Source organism: Bufo bufo, chromosome 6, assembly GCF_905171765.1.
Source record: "Bufo bufo chromosome 6, aBufBuf1.1, whole genome shotgun sequence".
NCBI lineage: Eukaryota > Metazoa > Chordata > Amphibia > Anura > Bufonidae > Bufo > Bufo bufo.
The window spans coordinates 359,357,853-359,378,607 of NC_053394.1; the positions used below are offsets into that span (position 1 = coordinate 359,357,853).

Here is a 20,755-nt window from a genome sequence, read left to right on the forward strand (position 1 = left end):
ATTAATGATTCCTTCCTCTACCGCCCTTGGCATAGCTCCACCTTCCAGATTTTCCTCTATCTGGTCTGGTATCCTGCTGTTGTTTACGGAAAAAAACTGCTTTTATTTTTGGGTCTGTCATGAAACCTTTTTTTGCGGTCTGTAGCATTCTCTAAGATCTTATCCAGACCAGGGCCGAACACATACTGCCCATGGAACGGTAAGGATATTAATTTGTTCTTAGAGGTCATATCACCGGACCAGGCCTTCAACCACAGGACTCTTCTGGTGGTGTTACAGAGTACTGCTCTATTGGCAGAAAGTCTAACGGACTCAACGGAGGAGTCTGCTAGAAAATTAGTGTTTTTTTTAAGCAGCGGAAGGCTGTCCAAGATTTGCTCTCTTGCTAATAAAGTGGAGCTCTAATTGCTCCAGCCACACTGATAGGGTACGAGCTACACATGTTGCCGCCACCAATCCGGGTTTTAAAAGAGCAGCTCTAGCTTCCCACGTTTTTTTAAGGAGGCTTTCTGCCCATAGGGTCTTTTAGCTGCGCAGCGTCCTCAAAGGGAAGGACTTTGCGACCTTGGCCACTGGAGCATTGGAATGGATTCCCTGTCTGTGCAATCTTCCTCATCAAATGGGTACTGCCTTTTTATATCGTGGGGAATAAAGGAACCTTTTTCAGGTTTGTCCCATTCCGCTCTTATAATTTTCCGTATGTTATCCGGAACTGGGAATACAGATCTCTGCCTCTCCCCCAAATATTTCCTCCTGAACAGATCTGGGCTTCCTGGGAATCTCCATTCTGATTGTAGCTCTAATGGCTTTGATTAGTTCCTCAATATCAAAAAGGAATCTTTTATATTCGTTATCTTCATCAGATTCTTGAGATCTTTCAAAGATCTCTGGATCCGATAGCTCAGGATTCACAGAATCACTTGCCATATACATAAGATCTCTAGAAGAACTCGGTCTATGGGGAGGAGGGAAGATCCCCGGCAGATTGAACTTCCACTCTATGGACTTGATGATTCATACTCAACAGATGCGGTACACTCCTTGCATAAAGGTTTAGACCCAGAGGAAGGTTGACGTTTGGAACAGACCACACTTCCTGGGTTTAACCTTGGCAGAAGAGGAAGACTCCTTTTCTCCCTGCAACATACAAGGGAGAGAAGGGTCAACCACTACAGGGTAAGTATAACATAAGGAGGGTGCCTGACAGGCTACTCACAGAACCCAGAGTAGTGGGAGGCTCAGATCCAGAGCCAGTGGTGGTAGGGGCACTCATGTTTCCAGTTCCCGTCCACAGAAACGCCAGACACTGCAGGCAGGGTGAGAACACTGGGTGCCATGATGGGACCGGTGTTGCCTCTTTTTTAGGAATACATCTTTTTATTGTATTTTAAATGTTAAGCCAGGCCCCCTGACATCACCCAGCGGCTGAAGGGAAGCACGTCCTAGCGTCGCTTCAGCCGCCTTTCCACTCTGCATAAAGCCCACATGGACCGCAGCAGGAGGGATATTTGCCGGGGCCACCGCAACATAAAGGGGCCCGGGCACAGACCACATAGGAGGAGAGAAGAGCCAGGCCTCCGGTCTGCAGAGTTCAGAAAAAAAATAAATCCAGGTAAAGATAAAAAAATATATTATATATATATATAATAGGCTAGGAACCCAGTAGAGCTCCCAGCACCTCTGGTATCCTTCCTTGACAGGAAAAACCACTGGCGATGAGGGGGAAGGGGTTTTTTCCTCTCCTATCAGAAGAAGTCTCTCCGTGTGTGCCATCATGGAGACTGGGGAACTACAAATACTTGGGGGCGTTTATATTACAAGAATGCATGCTGAAAGTTTCTACAATAAGGGATTGAGTAGACCATGTCCTTAGAACAGGGATCAGGAACCTCTGGCACGCCAGTTCTAAAACTACAACTCCCAAAATCCTCCTTTCACTTCTGTGGGCGTTTGAAGAACCACCAAGTAAGTTTGGATGCTGGGAGTTGTAGTTCCACAGCTGCTGGAGCACCAAAGGTTGCTGATCCCTGCCTTAGAACATTGAGGTTTGACATGTGCTAAAAGATGTTTCACACAGTTGTGACTTGGGGCACTGGTGTAAGAATTAGTGATTTGGGGTATGGCTACAGCTGTCACAGCCAGGATTGAAGTGTAGTGGTGATCCGATAGAAATGAATGGGCTTCCAGTGCAAATTGCATGTGTGCAGCAGCAACCAGTCAATTGGGAAAAAAATCCCAACTGCTAGATTTTTTGTGGTTTAGGGGTTAGTTGCTGCACCCCCCCCCTGCATAATTTCTATAGGATGGTCATACCCTTTAAACAGGATCAATAAGTTGATTGAGAGCAGGAGGTGTTGCTGTCTGAGAACTGGGAAGAAGTATATGATGGCAGAAAATGCAGATCGTCCACTTTATCATTCATTGGTAGCACAGCTTAGTACTTTCAGCAATAGTGTAGTACAGACAGGTATAGGAGTTCTTTCCTTCCCAAGGCAATTACTCTGTATATTAGGTTGCTATCCTATCTTAGTATTAAGGCTGAACCAGGAGTATTGTATTTTTCACTGTATCCATCTTAGGTTTGTCCATTGTGATGTGCAAGTAGGTTTGTCTCTTGCATTTGAATTTCCCTATGGGATTAATAGTTATATTTTGCTATGTGGTTTAAAACGGCTCTGAAACAGGCTCATACACAATACCATGTTCTTCTGGGAGTTGGCACATCCAAGTACAGATGTCAGAGGGAGGAGAACAAGTGCTGTCCAATGTGTGGCTGTGGTTTATTCCACTCTTCCCTTTGAGAACACATGTATGCTCTGCAGAGCCAAGTGTGCATGTGGCAGTCAAGAATAGTCATAGGCTAAACATACCATTTAGGCCTCATGCACACAACTGGGTCCACATATTACAGAACACAGGTGGCAGTGTTTTGTGGATCCACAATTTGCAGACCACAAGACACTTCACGGTCGTCGTGTGCATGTAGCCTTAAGGTGCATGTAGCCTTAAGGTGTATTGGTACCTTAAAAAGGGGTTGGCCCCTTGATACAGTAGTGGCATATCCTAGCGACCTGCCACCAGTGTCCGATAGGTGCTTCTCTAGGATGGAGTTTGCAAAGTAGAGGATAGCAGATCATTCTCATGAGTGCATGCAGCTCAGCTATTTTCAAAGTCCCACAGAAATTAAAGGGAACCCGTCACCAGTTTTATGTTGTCCTAAGGGCAACATAAATAAGTGACTGATTCCCTTAGCAAAATGCTGGGTCACTTTCTTTAATTGACCCAGTCAATCTGCCAACATCTTGTATTGAAAAGCTCCAGCTCATAATGACGAGTCCTGAATATTCATGAGCTCCTGACTCCCTGCTGCTGATTGACAGTTATTTTCCATATGAATCAGCAGCAGGTGGGCAGGGGAGTGGCTATAGCTCTGAATTTAAAAAAATGCTGGACTCAAATCAGCTCATTAGCATGCGGGATCTGTGTGTATATTTTGAGGTAACCATCTGTCACACCAGTAAGTGAATACATCTAAGGTACTTTAGTAGGTAATGATTGTATACAATTAGATTATAATCAAATATCCACATGACAGGTTCCCTTTAATGTCAAGCACAGCCATGACTATTCGCCTCTATGGGGCTTACAGAAATAGCCAAGCTAGCGCTCATCTCTTTTTGGCAGTCTTATAAATGTGTTGAGGGCAGCCACAATCTGCTATCCTTCACTCTGCAGGATCCTAGAGCTTCACATATGCTGCTAATGTATGAGATGGGACAGCCCCTTTAAAAGTGGATTCACACTGTCATTTTACACCACTAGTAGGATTAAGCCATGTGTGAATGCACCCCTAGGCTGCCTGCTTGTAAGAAAGGCATGAGGCGTGCTTACTGTAGATGAAACATTTAAATATTCTTTATTATGTCAAACATTAAGAAAACATGGCTACCAGAAAAACACATTCATGCCTCCTCTAGTAGTGCCAGGGAAATGGGAAAAATACATGTAACCATTTGTACAAAAGTCAGGAAAAAAAAGTGCTTTAAACCAAGGAGAGATGTACAGACATACATGGAAAAAAAACAAAAAAATTAGTGGTTGAACTGTTCAGCCCAAGACCAGACTGGACTTTCCTCCAGGAGGGTTTCTTCTGCTGGGTACAGCGATGGGTGGAGCGGGCTGTGCGGGTTCTCCACAAGCCTCTTTTGCAGGCTCCGTTTCTACAGAAATAATTACCAGGATTAGAACATGAACAAAGCTATTGATAGAAACAAGACAATATGAAGGACAAGCACATCAGATGTCTACTACTCACCAGGTACTTCTGCTTCACCCTAAAAGAGAACACAGATGGAGGGGTTATATGTAAGAAGTTTCCACTGATTGTACAATAATGCCCTCCAAGGGGACAGATACTCCAGTCTCAAACATTCAAGAGCATCTGTCAGCATGATCAACCCTATTAAGCCAGGCATACTGCCAGTAGGGTTGATCATGCCGAGTTAAGTGCACTGGTTCTGTAACACCCCTATAAGTTACTCCATGTGTATTCCATTTCCGTTCCGCAAAGAAAAAAAAATAATAATTAGAACATGTCCTATTGTCCACATTATGGACAAGGATAGGACGGTTCTATTAGGGGGTCAGCTGTTCAGTTATGCAAAAATATAGAATGCACACCAACATCTGTATTTTTTGCAGACCGCAAAATACATATGGTCGTGTGCATGAGGCCTAACTGTTCCTGCACCATGGCTCAGCAGTAGATCTACTGCACAAGTGCCGTTTCCTGAGCAGCTCAGAACCAGTCTGCACATGCGCTGATGACAAGACTGCTCCCAGAAACAGATGCACTGGTTTGGGCTTAGCCCTGTAAAATAAGAGTATGCACAGCACAGAGGAGTTACAGAAATGGTGCACCAAGGACTTTGTTCAGCCCCTTTGTGCTCAAACCAGCTCATTTGCATATGACCAAACATCTTGCCATGGTTTTATATACAGACATTACAAGCATTTTAATCAGCATGACCAACCCTACCAGTCTGCATGCCTGGTTTAATAGGGTTGATTGTGCAGACAGGGGATCCTGCACCTTATAGAATATGTCTTCAAGATCTGCCATTGGACAGTCCTCCATTAGTAGGGCATCCACTTTAGAGTTATCCAACACTGAACCCCCCCACAATGGCCAGACCCGCGATACTGACAATTATCTGGTCCCTGACTAGGCTTTCCTTCCAGACTGCTCCATGGCAGTCTTGGATTCTCCCCTGTGTGCAGATAACATTTGTCAATAGGAAGGGGGTGGGGTGGGTGTAGAGGTGCAGCCCCAATAGCAAGCTGCATCATGTGACGCAAGGCAAGCAGGTTAGCACCGCAACCCCCGTCCAGGGATGTTATCTGCACACAGGGGAGATACAAAGACTGCTGCGGAGTGATCTGGAAGGAAACCAGCATTGGGGACCAGGTAAGTATTATTGTGGGTCTTGGCATTGTTGGGGGTGGGGTTGGTCAGTGTTAACTAGGGATCGACTGATGATTTTTTTTTAGAGCCGATACCGATAACCTGTGAACTTTCAGGCCGATAGATCAGTTATTCTGAGCATTTTCATAAAATTAAAACAAATTCTGTTCTGGCATTCACTTTTGTTTATCGTTTATACATTTTATGTCAAATTGGGAAAGGGGGTGATATATACTTATTTTTTAATTTAATAACCATTTCCCCCTTAGGGGCTAGAACCATTGTACTCTATTAGGGTGAATAGGACTTCTCTCCCGACTGCTCTGTGCACACAGAAGCAGGGAGCTTACCATGGCAGCCAGGGCTTCAGTAGCATCCTGGCTGCCATGGTAACCGATCATAGCCCCAGGATTACACTGCTGGGGCTCCAATCAGAAGCTGCCACTGCCACCAATGAGGGGGAGGAGACCCTGTGGCCACTGCTACCAATGATTTTAATACTGGGGAGGGGGCACACTGCTACCAATGATGATTAACTCAATACAGGAGGCAGGTGCGTCGGTGCAGAATCATAGCCGCCACCCTGCCTCTGACAGGGAGCTTCGATCAGTGGCAGCAGTTAACCCCTCAGGTGCACCACGTTAACTGCTGCTGATTGCAGCTTCCTGTCATAGGCTGGGCACTGCCTCCTTTATTTGTATTAGATGTTAATCATTGGTGGCAGTGTGCCCACCCCTCATTGGCAGTGCAGCACAGGGGGAGGGAGAGAATGACTCCTTCCCTGTGCTGCTGTCAATGCGTCTAGAACATGAGCGTGCTATCAGCAAGGTTAGATGCCAATAACTTTGAATATTGGCTGATATTGTAACTGATAGTCAGTTGATCCCTAGTGTTAACCCCTTTAAACCAGTTGTACAGGAAAGGAACATTTTTGAAAAGGGCTCAATGTTAAAAAAAATTAATTACTACCTTGTCCCAGAAGTGGAGACCAGCAGGAAACAGACAAGTGTTGGGGAAATTGGTAAAGGATCATTTGATGTCCTAATACATTATCCCTGCTAGACAACCCCTTTAAAATGGGGTTCAGTACAGCAACCAAACATGCCATGTACGCCAACCACTGGTCTTTCTTTGGGCTCACATGGCTAGCATGTCACTCAGAACAGATCTGGCCGCCATTCACTTCAAAGGGAGCAGCACTGCATTAACCATCTCCACCTGCTACAGAAATGGACAGCAGTTCCAATGCTGGAGCCACTGCAGAACAGCTGATTGGCAGGAATGCAGGACCCCGCCAATCAGATACTGATGGCAGTATTAATGCACCAGAAGCCTTCTTTAAGTAGGTCTTAAAGGGGTTTTCCAAGAGTGCCAATGATAGTGATCTGTGCCGATGACAGGTCATCAGTATCTGATCAGCAGTGGTCCCGGGTGTCTAACCCCCACCGATCAGATACCGATAACCTATCCTGAGGATTGGTTATAGGTATCAATCTCAGAAAACCCTTTTAAAATATGCCCTACTGTAGAGGCAAGTCCTGTAAAAAAAAAAAAAAAATCCTCAAGCAGAAGCTATATTGATGGATATGAATGTACAAGTATAATGGTCTGGTCATTAGCCGATCAGGCCAGCTTGCCCATCTAATTACCAGTTGGCACGCATCAGTCCAGTTAGGCAACACAGCCAGCTTATTCCTTTGTCCACCCTTTGCAATAGGGTAAACCAAGCAGTACATAACCAGTTAATCACGATATATGGTCCGTCTGTAAAATGCACAGCATGTCAGACTGCGCTCATCATCTCCACTGCCGTACAGAGGTGCGGACACGATAGGACTAAACATGGCAGCGAGCCCATGGGTGCCTTACACTGGGGACAATATGTCCCCCTAGTTACAGGAGAAATCAGCAATAATTAAAAGTTAACATCCACAAGTTGCCTTGGATGACCTTATTGGGGGCACAATATATAAAAGACAGTAAATGTCTGGTCATGAAAGGGTTAATCAACCACACAAAGTGGATGAATCCCGATTATAGGAAGTGAGACATGAAGGAAGAATGCACCTTCCACGTCAGCGAGGTCACCGGGCGTGAGTCACTACATGCTAACACAGCAGGTCAGGATGTCACAATGTGGTGCTGGCAGATTCTCGGTCTGAACTATACCCTATGACACAACCAGTTAAAACCCCATTACAAGTACCGTAGTGTCCAGTGTGAAAGACCATCCTGATCAGGGGCTTCATGGGCAGTTTTCCCACAAAGTGTTATAAAGCTTCAGATCAGCCACTCATGCAAACAGCTGAGCATTAGGGGTACCAGGAGCCAGACCCCTGACAATCTGATCCCAAGCGATGGGTGGGGGGGGGGGGGATCATGCACATGAGCATATGTTTAGTCTGTTTCCTGCAGGTCGAATGTGGACCCGTTTGTTTCACATGTCTATTCCATGGCCCTGCAAAAGAGATAGGTGTCCTATTCTTGTGTTTTGCGGTCAAGTATGGGACATTTCTACTGAAGTGAAGAAAAATATGGCAGCATGCACACAGGCGGAATTTGCATTTCGCAGACCGCAAAACAGATACAGTTGTGTGCATGAGGCCTTGTGTTTCAGGCTTCTAGGATCAGGGCAAGGAGATCATCAATAGATTGATGGGTCCAACATCTAGAGCATCAGTAGGTAAAAGCAATGGCGGAGCCACAGCCCTGTAAGCACTACAGTCCACTCTTCAGATGGGAGGGGATCCCACATCACAAGATGGGAATAAGCCTTAGAACTGTGCTAGATCGTCTAACCAATGACTGTATACTCACTGTGTGTTCTGTGGCATCGCTGTATTCATCCTCCGAACATGTTCGGTGTGGATCATCCCCACAAGCTGCGCTTTCAGAAACTTCTAGAGGGCAGAGAACATCTTTATTATGGTGGAAACAAGCATTTACCAAATCAGAAGTGTCAGGAGAGGGGACATAACCACATTAAAAGGCATCTGTCAGGAGATTGGCAACTATGAAACTGGCCTACCTGTTGGCAGCTGAAGACATCTGTGTTGGTCCCATGTTCATATATGTGTCCACATTGCTGAGAAAATTATGTTTTTATATGCAAATGAGCCTCTAGGAGCAACGGGGGCGTTGCTGTGACACCTAGAGGCTCTGCACTTTGATAGGGCCAAGTATGATCACACCTAGCCCTGTAAAAGTGCACAAGGCATGGTACTTAGACTAGGTGTAATGGTAACGCCCCCGTTGTTCCTAGAGGCTCATTTGCACATTTTAAAAGGGAACCCGTCACCTGAAAAACCATATTAAACTGACCACAGTACCTTACAGTATCCCCCAGTGTGTTGCTAATCATGTTTTTCTTTGCTCTGTGTTTCTTCATACTTGTGAAAACCGCTGTTTTAATGTCGGTTGGCGCTGTCTCCGAGTCAGGCTTGAAGTCAAGGGGGGGCAGCGGCCTCCTTGCTTCAAGTAAAGCTAAGCCCGCCCCTTACCCCTCCTCTCCAATTAGATGGACGTGATGCCGGGATCGTGCTCTTCTAGCGCGTGTGCGGTACGCTGCCTGTTACAGCGCGATCCTCTCCCACCTGCATTTTGCTGACTGCGGATGCGCCGGAAAGTTCGATCACGTGGCCGGCGCGCTGTAATGGCAGGTTACCGCGCATGCGCTAGAAGAGCGCGATCACAGCAGCATGTCCATCTAATTGTAGAGAGGAGGGGTAAGGGGTGGGCTTAGCTTTACTTGAAGCAAGGAGGCCACTGCCCCCTTGACTTCAAGCCTGACTCGGAGACAGCGCCAACCGACATTAAAACTGCGGTTTTCACAAGTATGAAGAAACACAAAGAGCAAAGAAAAACATTAGCAACACACTGGGGGATACTGTAAGGTACTGTGGTCGGTTTAATATGCGTTTTTCAGGCGACAGGTTCCCTTTAAGACATCATTTTTCTCAGCAATGCGGGCACATATGAACATGGCACCAATATAGATGTCTTCAGGTCAGCCAGTTTCATATGTACAGATCTGCCAACAGATGCCCTTTAAAGCATAGCTCCCTATGAAGCACAGGACAGCAGATCACTCAAGGACTTTTAGTCCATCTAGATCAGACTAAAAGGACATCATTTAAAGCCATTTGTGTAACCCACTTTGGAGGTCGAGGAGCTTCCTGGCATCTAGAGATTTCAGGTCCAGCTTCAGTTTGCAGGCACACAAGCTCACCCCAGTTATCTGCAATTCACCCCAAGTTAGGCTACTTTCCCACTCACGTTTGGTGTGGATCCATCATGGATCTGCACAGATGGATTTGTTCAGATAATACAACCGCATGCATCCGTTCAGAACAGATCCGTTTGTATCATCTGTAACATAGCCAAGATGGATCAGTCTTGAACACCATTGAAAGTCAATGGAGGACGGATCCATTTTCTATTGTGCCAGATTGTGTCTGTGAAACTGGATCAGTTCTCCATTGACTTATATTGTGCCAGGACGGATCTGTTTGGCTTAGTTTCGTCAGGTGGACAGTTTGTGTCCGCCTCCAAAGCAGAATGGAGACCGATCGGAGGCAAACTGATGCATTCTGTGCGGATCCTTTTTCATTCAGAATGCATTAGGGCAAAACTGATCCGTTTTGGACTGCTTCTGAGAGCCCTGAACGGATCTCACAAACGGAAAGCCAAAACGCCAGTGTGAAAGTAGTCTTACAAGCTAGCTGATCATTTCTGGAGACCTCTCTAGGGAAGCCGACCATCACTAATCTTACACAACCTTCACTATTGTAAGGGACAGGAGAGGTGAGAACTGATTATCTATCACCACTACAACACCCTGCTGAAGAAATAAGGGCCTTAGATTAATAGAACATAATATTTTGATTAACATTTTTTAACTTTCACAAGTGTATATGGAAGTTAATAAATCACAGTATTAACATAATCAGTACAGCTTTGACACGACAGCCCTGGTTAAAACCAGGACTGGTGGAATCGTCCTCCTTCCACATATGTAACCTGACCAGCCGTCTACAATTACATCTCATACAGGTAAAGGGCGGCATTAACAGGAGTTATGAAGCTCATCTGCCTTGTGCTACCAGCGCTGATCTACAGTAAACCATGCAGATTTACATAGGACTGCTTTACCTGGCTCAGAAGCACAGGACGTGGGTGCTGGCTCGTTGTCTGGTATGCCAAATATGTTGGAAGCCATCATGTGTCGTCTAGCTGGTTGTTGTTGCTGTTTTGCACCTTCACCGAAGGTGAAGCTGGAGCCACCGCCAGGAGGTCTCAAGACCCTAAAACAAGAGTCACTGGGTTTAGCCAACCAGAAGTTGAAGCATCAGGAATTGCATGCAAGCTGGCCTACAAGTAGTAGTAAGCGGTTTTCCAAGACTTAAAGGAGGTTCTGTATCTTTCCTGATGACCCATCCTCTGGATAGATCAGCATCTGATTGGCAGGGGTCCTGGATGTTTACCAAGGCCAGCAGCGATACAATGTACAGCCATGCTACTGCCAGCACCTTCTCAATAGCTGCTCAGTGGGGGTCCTGTGTGCCAGACCCTCACCAATCAGATACTGATGACCTATTCATTGAATAGGTCATCAATTGTAAAGGCTTGGAAAACCCTTTTATTGTTTACTCGAGATAATTATCCAGTTCATATTCTGGCTTCCAATCATGCTAAAGATAAAACAGGAAGTTCAGCCATATTTGTAGTCACCGACGTCCTTCCCAGTAATGGAGCGTTCAGTTAGTGTGTAATTTAGCAAAAGAAAAAGTATTACAGGGGATTGCCATCCAGATCTCAATTTACCCCCAAATGATACCAATGAAAACTACCTCACACAGCTCTATAGGGAAGGAAGGGGGGGGGGGTCAGTATGGGTCTTAGGACCCAATAAATGCAATAAAGATTTTCTTGTTAAGTGTATATTGCACAAAAGTAGTAAAACAAAAAAACTAAATATATTTGGTATTGCTGTAATTGTTCTGACCCAGAGAATAAAGTTATTTATGCCGAAGAATCGCAGGTTCCCCACAGGTGACACTATGGAGGCTCATTCCAGTCACGGCCTGCTATTAGCTGTCCCCCCCCCCCCCCCCTGCAACAGGGAGATACAGTGGGCAACAGAAGAGACGCAGGTGTTGGGAGTGGGGCAAGTATGACCAGTATGATGGGAAACCAAGGTTCTCCAGCCACAGCTTTCCCCACTCTGTTCTTTGTAGGTGCAGGTCCCAGAGGTGGGACCCACACCTATCAGACAATGGGGGCATATCCTAGCAATATGCCCCCATTGTATGTGATGGGAATACCCATTTAATGGACAGCTACAAACAGCTGATCAGTGGGGGTGCAGGGTTTTGGACCGCCAACGATTCACGGCCTATCCCGAGGCTGGGCCCATACAACCCCCCTTTAAGTAAAGCCACAGATGTGCAGCACATCCAGCCAATCCTGCAGCTCAGAACATGTGGCTTTTGCTGCAGATTTCCCCCTCTGCATAGCAAAGTGCAAAACCTGTGGAAGATATCTGCAAGCCGACATGCCACAGAACCTAAGTGCTACGTGCAGATTTCCTTGTGGACGCTACAGCATGTGGAGGAGGTTCTGTACATGCATCCACGTTTTCATATCAAATGTCTAAGAGGAAAATACTCACTTTAACCCCTTAAGGACTCAGCCCTATTTCACCTTAAAGAGGACCTTTCACTAGAATAAAACATCTAAACTAACTATACAGACGCGTAGAGCGGCGCCCAGGGATCCTCCGGTATCTTCATAGTTAGGCTCCACCCAGGGGAACCTGCCGGCGTCTCATTCTCCCATGCTGTAGCGCTGGCCAATCGCAGCGCTCAGCTCATAGCCTGAGAGAAGAAAAAAAAGCCTCTCAGGCTATAAGCTGAGCGCTGTGATTGGCCAGCGCTACAGCATGGGAGAATGAGATGCCGGCAGGTTCCCCTGGGTGGAGCCTAACTATGAAGATACCGGAGCCTATACCAGGCGAACGGAGCGGCGCCCATGGATAATAAGTGCAGGGGGATCCCTGGGAGCTGCTCTCCATGTCTGTATAGTTAGTTTAGATGTTTTATTCTAGTGAAAGGTCCTCTAATTTTTTGCAAATCTGACCAGTGTCACTTTAAGTGCTGATAACTTAAACGCTTTGACTTATCCAGGCCATTCTGAGATTGTTTTTTCATCACATATTGTACTTCATGACAGTAAAAAAAATCATTTTATTTATAAAAAAAAACACCAAATTTACCCAAAATTTGTAAAAAATTGCAAATTTCCAAGTTTCAATTTCTCTACTTCTATAATACATAGTAATACCTCCAAAAATAGTTATTACTTTACATTCCCCATATGTCTACTTCATGTTTGGATCATTTTGGGAATGATATTTTATTTTTTGGGGGATGTTACAAGGCTTAGGGCTCTTTCACACCTGCGTTCTTTTCTTCCGGCATAGAGTTCCGTCGTCGGGGCTCTATGCCGGAAGAATCCTGATCAGTTTTATCCTAATGCATTCTGAATGGAGTGAAATCCGTTCAGGATGCATCAGGATGTCTTCAGTTCCGGAACGGAACGTTTTTTGGCTGGAGAAAATACCGCAGCATGCTGCGCTTTTTGCTCCGGCCAAAAATCCTGAAGACTTGCCGCAAGGCCGGATCCGGAATTAATGCCCATTGAAAGGCATTGATCCTGATCCGGCCTTAAGCTAAATGTCGTTTCGGCACATTGCCGGATCCGACGTTTAGCTTTTTCTGAATGGTTACCATGGCTGCCGGGACGCTAAAGTCCTGGCAGCCATGGTAAAGTGTAGTGGGGGAGCAGCATACTTACCGTCCGTGCGGCTCCCGGGGTGCTCCAGAGTGATGTCAGGGCGCCCCAAGCGCATGGATCACGTGATCGCATGGCACGTCATCCATGCGCATGGGGCGCTCTGACGTCATTCTGGAGCGCCCCGGGAGACGCGCAGACTAAGTATACCGCTCCCCCACTCCTACTATGGCAACCAGGACTTTAATAGCGTCCTGGCTGCCATAGTAACACTGAAAGCATTTTGAAGACGGATCCGTCTTCAAATGCTTTCAGTACACTTGCGTTTTTCCGGATCCGGCGTTTAATTCCGGCAAGTGGAGTACACGCCGGATCCGGACAACGCAAGTGTGAAAGAGGCCTTAGAAGTTTAGAAACAAATCTTGAAATTTTTCAAAACCCAATTTTTAGGGACCAGTATAGGTCTGAAGTCAATTTGTGAGGCTTACATAATAGAAACCACCCAAAAATGACCCCATTCTATAAACTACACCCCTCAAGGTATTCAAAACTGATTTTACAAACGTTAACCCTTTAGGTGTTCCACAAGAGTTAATGGCAAATGGTGTTAAAATTTCAGAATTTAGATTTTTTGGCAAATTTTCCATTTTAATCAATTTTCCAGTAACAAAGCAAGGGTTAACAGCCAAACAAAATGCTATATTTATTGCCCCGATTCTGTAGTTTGCAGAAACACCCCATATGTGGCCGTAAACTACTGTACGGGCACACAGTAGGGCGTAGAGGGAAAGGTGCGCCGTATGGTTTTTAGAAGGCAGATTTTGCTGGACTGTTTTTTTTTACACCATGTCCCATTTGAAGCCCCCCTGATGCAACCCTAGAGTAGAAACTCCATAAAAGTGACCCCATCTAAGAAACTACACCCCTCAAGGTATTCAAAACTGATTTTACAAACTTTGTTAACCCTTTAGGTGTTGCACAAGATTTAATGGAAAATAGATACAATTTCAAAATTTCACTTTTTTGGCAGATTTTCCATTTTAATATTTTTTTTCCAGTTACAAAGCAAGGGTTAACAGCCAAACAAAACTTATTTATGGCCCCGATTCTGTAGTTTACAGAAACATCCCATATGTGGTCGTAAACTGCTGTAGGGGCACATGGCAGGGCGCAGAAGGAAAGGAATGCCATACGGTTTTTGGAAGGCAGATTTTGCTGGACTTTTTTTTGACACCATGTCCCATTTGAAGCATCCCTGATGCACCCCTAGAGTAGAAACTCCAAAAAAAAGAGACCACATTTTAGAAACTACGGGATAGGGTGGCAGTTTTGTTGGTACTAGTTTAGGGTACATATGATTTTTGGTTGCTCTATATTACACTTTTTGTGAGGCAAGATAGCTTTTTTTGGCACCGTTCTTTTTTTGTTATTTATAACATTCATCTGACAGGTTAGATCATGTGGTATTTTTATAGAGCAGGTTGTCAGACGCGGCATTACCCACTATGTATACAATTTTTTTTATTTATGTAAGTTTTACACAATTTCATTTTTGAAACAAAAAAAATAATCATGTTTTGGTGTTCCCATAGTCTAAGAGCCATATTTTTTTTAGGTTTTGGGCAATTATCTTGGGTAGGGTATGATTTTTGCGGGATGAGATGACGGTTTGATAGGTACTATTTTGGCGTACATGCGACCTTTTTGATCTTTTATTACCTTTTTTGGGAAGTAAGGTGGGCAAAATTTCAATTTCCTCAGTTTTAATTTTTTTTATTTTTATGGCGTTCACTGTGCGGGGAAAGTAACATGACCGTTTTATAGATCAGGTTGTTACGGACGCGGCGATACCCAATGTGTAGGGTATTATTTATTTTTTATTCAGTGATAAGTGTTTTTATCTTTACTTTTTTCACTATTTTAATTATTTTTTTTGGACCCAGAACCACTTGGTTCTTGAAGATCCAGTGGGTCTGATGTCTGTATAATACAGTACACTATATAGGGTATTGTACTGTATTTTACTTACACTTTGTCTGAACAGATCTATGCCTTTAGCACAGATCTGTTCAGCACCATGAACAGCAGGATGCCTGAGAAGGCGTCCTGTTGCCATGGGAACCTTCCCTGTCTGCTCAGTTGTGGCCACAACTTCGCAGACGGGTAAGGAGGGGTGCTCCCTCCCTCTGTGACCCCATCCTGTCTGGGGGCTGCAAAGGCACAGCAGCCCCCCGATGGGAGAGGGAGGGAGCTCCCTGACAGTTAACCCTGAAGTGTTAAACGAGTGACATCTGCATAGATGTCAACCACTGGCCACCAACGTATTTTCAAGAGGCGGGCGAGCGATCGCGCCTGCCGCACCGCCCGGCTCCCGCAACCCCCCCCGCCTGCATAAAATCATACAGGGGTGCAAAAGCGACATTTTGGGCATTTTAAAGTTTCTGATCCCTGTGGTCCCATCAGAAACTGCAGAAAGCGCAGCAAACCGCAGGTCTGAATTGACCTGCGTTTTGCAGCGATCGCCGATACGGGGGGCGTTGTGACAGGATGCCGGCTGAATGATTTCAGCCGGCATCCTGTTCGGATTAACCCCCGCAGCTCCGCAATCTCGATTTAAACTTAGGGCGTACCGGTACGTCCTGAGTCCTTAAAGGGACTCTGTCACCACTTTCTAACCCCCCTTTTAAAAGTATTGTTCTCTCCATGGCGCCCTTGTGATTACAAAGGTGTTGTTATAACATAAATTCGCCGTCTCGTTTTGATAAAAATACCTTTTATCTAACCTGTCAATCTTGTGGATAAGGTGCCCAGGGCGTTTCTGAAGGTCTGAAGCTGCCGCCCGCCGCCGTTGGTGCCCAGCTCCTCCCCTGATCCTTTCAGCGCCGCCTGAATGTGAAGAAATCCACCTCCGGCTCTCGCTCAGTGCCCCCTCCTCAAAGATCCCGCGCGTGCGCACAGGCCTGTGCCTGATGCGCCCGTGCGGACATTTAGAATCAGCCTCATTGAGCGAAGTGCGCATGCGCGCACTTCGCTCAACCTCCTCATAAGACGAGCACTGCAGCCAGCCACTCAGAGCCTGCCAAGCGCTGTATGGAGCCGCAGGCTCTGAGTGGCTGGCTGCAGTGCTCGTCTTATGAGGAGGTTGAGCGAAGTGCGCGCATGCGCACTTCGCTCAATGAGGCTGATTCTAAATGTCCGCACGGGCGCATCAGGCACAGGCCTGTGCGCACGCGCGGGATCTTTGAGGAGGGGGCACTGAGCGAGAGCCGAAGGCGGATTTCTTCACATTCAGGCGGCGCTGAAAGGATCAGGGGAGGAGCTGGGCACCAACGGCGGCGGCGGGCGGCAGCTTCAGACCTTCAGAAACGCCCTGGGCACCTTATCCACAAGATTGACAGGTTAGATAAAAGGTATTTTTATCAAAACGAGACGGCGAATTTATGTTATAACAACACCTTTGTAATCACAAGGGCGCCATGGAGAGAACAATACTTTTAAAAGGGGGGGGTTAGAAAGTGGTGACAGAGTCCCTTTAAGGATTCGGGAAATAGGCCTAAGTCCTTAAGGGGTTAAAAGCATTTTCCAGGAGTAAAATATTGCCTAGGCCACATGAGAGATGAATGTGACACTGATTTAGGAAGAGGCCGCTGGACCTCCGCTGATCAGCACCGAAGCCCTTGAGTGCTGCAGCCTCCCCGCAGCTCACCAAGCACATTGGGGCTGAGCTGCGATGCCAAGCGCAACTGCTGTACATTCACTTCTATGGGGCTGAGCTGCGCCTAGACCACATGACTGATGAATGTGACATCACTGGCCTAGACTAAACCAAGAGAAGGCCACAATGCAAGCAAGGTGCCTTCTCAAACAACTGATCAGCAAGGGTCTTGGTGTTGGACCATCACTGATGACCTATCCAGAGGATTGTCAGCGAGTATACAAGTCTCTGAAAACCCCTTTAATACAAGGCACTTTGGCTACTTTCACATTTGCAGCAGCAATTCCAGCAGAGAACAGCCTTCTAGAATTGAAAACGGAACGCCCACCAGCCCGATTAAGTAAAGTGGGGTCCGGCAGAGAATCAGCAAAAAATGTGAGCCGGTTTGTGCTCAGCCGATTCCTGCCATTTTGTCGGATCTCTGTGCCGCAGATGTGAAACTAGCCTTACTAATGTATTGTGAGGGTCCATATTGATTCCTTTGCTGGCTGGATTCATTTTTCCATCACATTATACTCTGCTCGTTTCCATGGTTACGACCACCGCTGCAGCGCAGATACGAGGTGGCCAGGACAGGAGCTGCTGCACATGCGTGCCTATGTGCGCTCCCACAGTGTGCAAGCATGACCACCACTGCTGGATTACAGGCTAGTCGTAACCATGGATACAAGCAGCATATAATGTGATGGAAAAATGAACGACTCCAGCAAAGGAAGCAATATGGACAATACATTAGTAAGTGTCTTGTATTCCCCTTCTCTACATAATTGCCATTTGCTGAAGTGAGACAACTACTTTAAGAGCTACATAGCCACATTTACTGACCTACTGAAGCCAAACCTGGAAGGGTTATCAGAGTTATTGGGGGGGGGGTATAAAACTCATCAGGACTTACATATACATTAGCTAGGAAAAACCCATACTTACACCTTCACATAGTTCTGTTATTCATGCTTTGATTACATGCTGCAGCAAAATTGCGGAGGCGTGCAACCGTGACTCAGCTCTCCCTCATGAATATTTGTGGGCGTGAATAATCTGACCTTCCCCGCCCCCTGCACATCCTAACTTTGCATAAAAATGAAAATCTCCTAGCTCACAGGCAGATAGATATAGATCTATATCTCTATCTACATATATCCCCAAGCTATACGGCCGCTACATCCACCCAAGCTATACGGCCGCTACATCCACCCAAGCTGCCATGGGATCTAGACAGTGATAAAGCTAGCCGCATATGGTGCCTGCCCCCAGTGTACCCTAAACTGCAGGAAACTAACCAGAGCTGCCCGTACAGACACCCCTCCAACATCCACCAGTGCACGCTGGGAGTTGTAGTGCACAGAGCAGTAATAAAGTTCCCGCCACTACCTGAAGCCGCCGCACAGTCTAGCCTCGTGTCTTGGCGTGCAGGTGCTGCCTGCCTCTCACCTGCCACCTCCAGAGCCTGGGTCAGCACCATCCAAATCCCAGTAACCGCTTTTGGCAGAGCGCATTTTACATTGAGGCACATCACTTCCCGAGCCGCAGAGGTGGTCGCCTCTTCTTGCTGGAGTCCTAGGCGCTGGCCATGGGTATTGTATGGATGAGCCTGGCGACCTAGCAGTAGTCCCAGCTGATGTGCAGGTGCCACACCTGGCTCTCTGTAAGCTGAGCTTCTATACAAGGAAGCTGGTTCGGAGCCCCCTGAGGATGCTGGTGGATCACAGGGAGGGAGCGGGCACACCATTGAATCTTTCCGCACAGTTGCCGACACTGGTAAGGATGGCGCATAAGCGAAGCCTCACAGGAGCCGCGGCAGCCAGAGGGGGGGCGGGCACGCAAGGCTCTAACGTCTCATGTATAGAGCCGGGCCACTCCCTAAGGTAGGGAGAAGCCTGTACACGAAACGAGCCTGGTGGACGACGTCAGGGGGCACGTGACCCGCATCAACCGTGCAGAAACATGGTAGAATAAATAACCGTATGAGTAAATTATAAATGTATTGTTAATAACGTTATAAGCCACCGTAACAGATATAACTCAGACAACCCCTTTAAGTCGCGCATCCTAACCGGCCCCCAGACCATTGTCATCTGCATGACTAGCAGCAGCGCACGGGTCCAGCCATGCTGGGAGGACGCACACGTGACACTGCTACATTTCCTTTGTTAAAATCTTCTCTGGGAATAGAGCAGCTGAGGCGCCTCACCCTTCATAACTGGGACACAAATCAGGACTACTCCTCGTCTAGTCATTCGACAAGGGGAATGATGGAACCCCCCTCCTTCCAGATGACAGCAGCACAAAATTCCCAACGGGAACCCCACCCAGAAGGGAAAAAAAATATAAAAAAAAGTAACCCATGACGGAACGAGAGCCAGAGAGGGGGAGAAGCAACAATAGAAGACTAATATACAATTGCAAGAAAGGCTGATCTTCAGGGGGAGAGGTTCTCAGGGGTCCACATAGAAGATCTAGGGTTCATTACTAACATGGGGTGAATGATGGCATAGGGCATCACATAATTAGATGCCATACTGTGGCCTCCAACATCCACAGGGAGGGACCATTCCCTTCACAGCCCAGAGCTGACAGACATGAAGAATTCACATGTGAACAGGGACTAAGGTACACATTACTGGATGCCATATCATTGGCAGGAGACAGAGGCCAAAAAAACAAGAACATCTGGACACATTTAGCCTTCTACATCACAAAGCCCAAGATATGGTTCATCATCCCAAAATTTGGCAGCAGATTAAGAGATATGCCTCATACCAGTCACACCCATGCACCCCCAGAACACAACCTAATAAAGAGGAGCTTGCATTAGCGCAGAATACAGTGGGTTCTCCCAGCACAGCGCCCCCTTTGCCTGCAGGGTGATGTGATGAACTACAGGTCATTAGCATGAATGCGTCTGATCTAGAACCTCCTAGCATTTTTAAAAGGAGCTAACCTGGAAGCAGGAGTGGCCACAAACCAGTAAGATTAACCATTAAAACTGGAATAGAACCCATTGATCAATACGCAGGTAAATGCTGGTATCTGTAGTGCCCCCCCCCCCCCAAAGCAAGAGACTACACCCAGACGAGTGCGTAAGGCATGCAGTAAGTGAGCTACCCCCACCTAGCTCTGGATAGTATTACCTAGAGCTGCTGCGACAGTCGGGGTCAAGTCCTTGGAACATAGAAGTGGTCGTCATATCGTCTACCGGCAGCTACTGACAAGCAAAACGAAACGTTGCCGCATTTATATAGTGGACCACGCCCCTGGTGGCGTCTTATTGGTCGCTTCGAACCGTTACGCCTCGTCTAATTGGCTGGCTGCCGTGCTGCGCCTGGACAGTTGGCGGTTACGACTGTCACTCCACTGTGATTTTTAGTGCGTGGTCCCTGCTTAAAGTCCCGCCTTCCAACATAAATCCACCAAAGAAGAAGCCGCTTTCACCTCAGTTCTCTTACTGGCTATTGAGCTTGTCAGTCATTTCTCCCCCCAGTCTTTCTTTGTGAGCGGATGCTGGCGTGCTCCAGCAGTGTGAGGTCACTGGGAGGATAATTTGGGTGGGGTGTCTGGAGATGGATAGCAGCGTCTATGAGTAGTACATTAGCAATGCGGTACACACAGTGCGGGGATGTCGGTCAGTAGTGAGGAGTGTGTTGAAGAAGTGGCGCCAGCTTCTCATTTCTAGGCACTGGTTCATTATGCCTTTGTTGCCCATAACAACCAATCACAGCGTGGCTTTCATTTTTAAAGAGCAGAATGCGAAATAAAAGCAGCACTGTGATTGGTTATGTTTTTTT

The 20,755-nt window shown here is 46.6% G+C and overlaps 1 protein-coding gene across 2 annotated transcripts; it reads right to left on the reverse strand.

The window, feature by feature from the left end:
- Nucleotides 1-3,889: 3,889 nt before the first annotated feature.
- Nucleotides 3,890-20,226, reverse strand: JPT1 (Jupiter microtubule associated homolog 1). 2 transcript variants are annotated; one of them, XM_040435694.1, is made up of 5 exons: nt 20,102-20,226; nt 10,616-10,767; nt 8,281-8,364; nt 4,316-4,336; nt 3,890-4,220 (listed from the first exon to the last, which is right to left on the reverse strand). In XM_040435694.1, exons 1-5 carry the CDS (start codon nt 20,155-20,157, stop codon nt 4,108-4,110), a joined length of 426 nt encoding a protein of 141 aa, XP_040291628.1. In that variant the 5' UTR covers nt 20,158-20,226; the 3' UTR covers nt 3,890-4,107. The 2 variants fall into 2 exon arrangements, with proteins under 2 accessions (XP_040291628.1, XP_040291627.1); XM_040435693.1 differs by lacking the exon at nt 20,102-20,226 and adding an exon at nt 18,402-18,760.
- Between the last annotated feature and the right edge of the window lie 529 nt (nt 20,227-20,755).

Excerpts from the sequence above, each read along its gene's own strand:
- JPT1 (XM_040435693.1), bottom strand. The coding sequence starts at position 18,466 with ATGCGCTCTGCCAAAAGCGGTTACTGGGATTTGGATGGTGCTGACCCA. Across the intron at positions 4,337-8,280 it reads CGATGCCACAGAACACACAG|AGGGTGAAGCAGAAGTACCT; the intron begins TGAGTATACAGT and ends GTGTTCTCTTTT. Across the intron at positions 4,221-4,315 it reads GGGTGAAGCAGAAGTACCTG|AAACGGAGCCTGCAAAAGAG; the intron begins GTGAGTAGTAGA and ends TTATTTCTGTAG.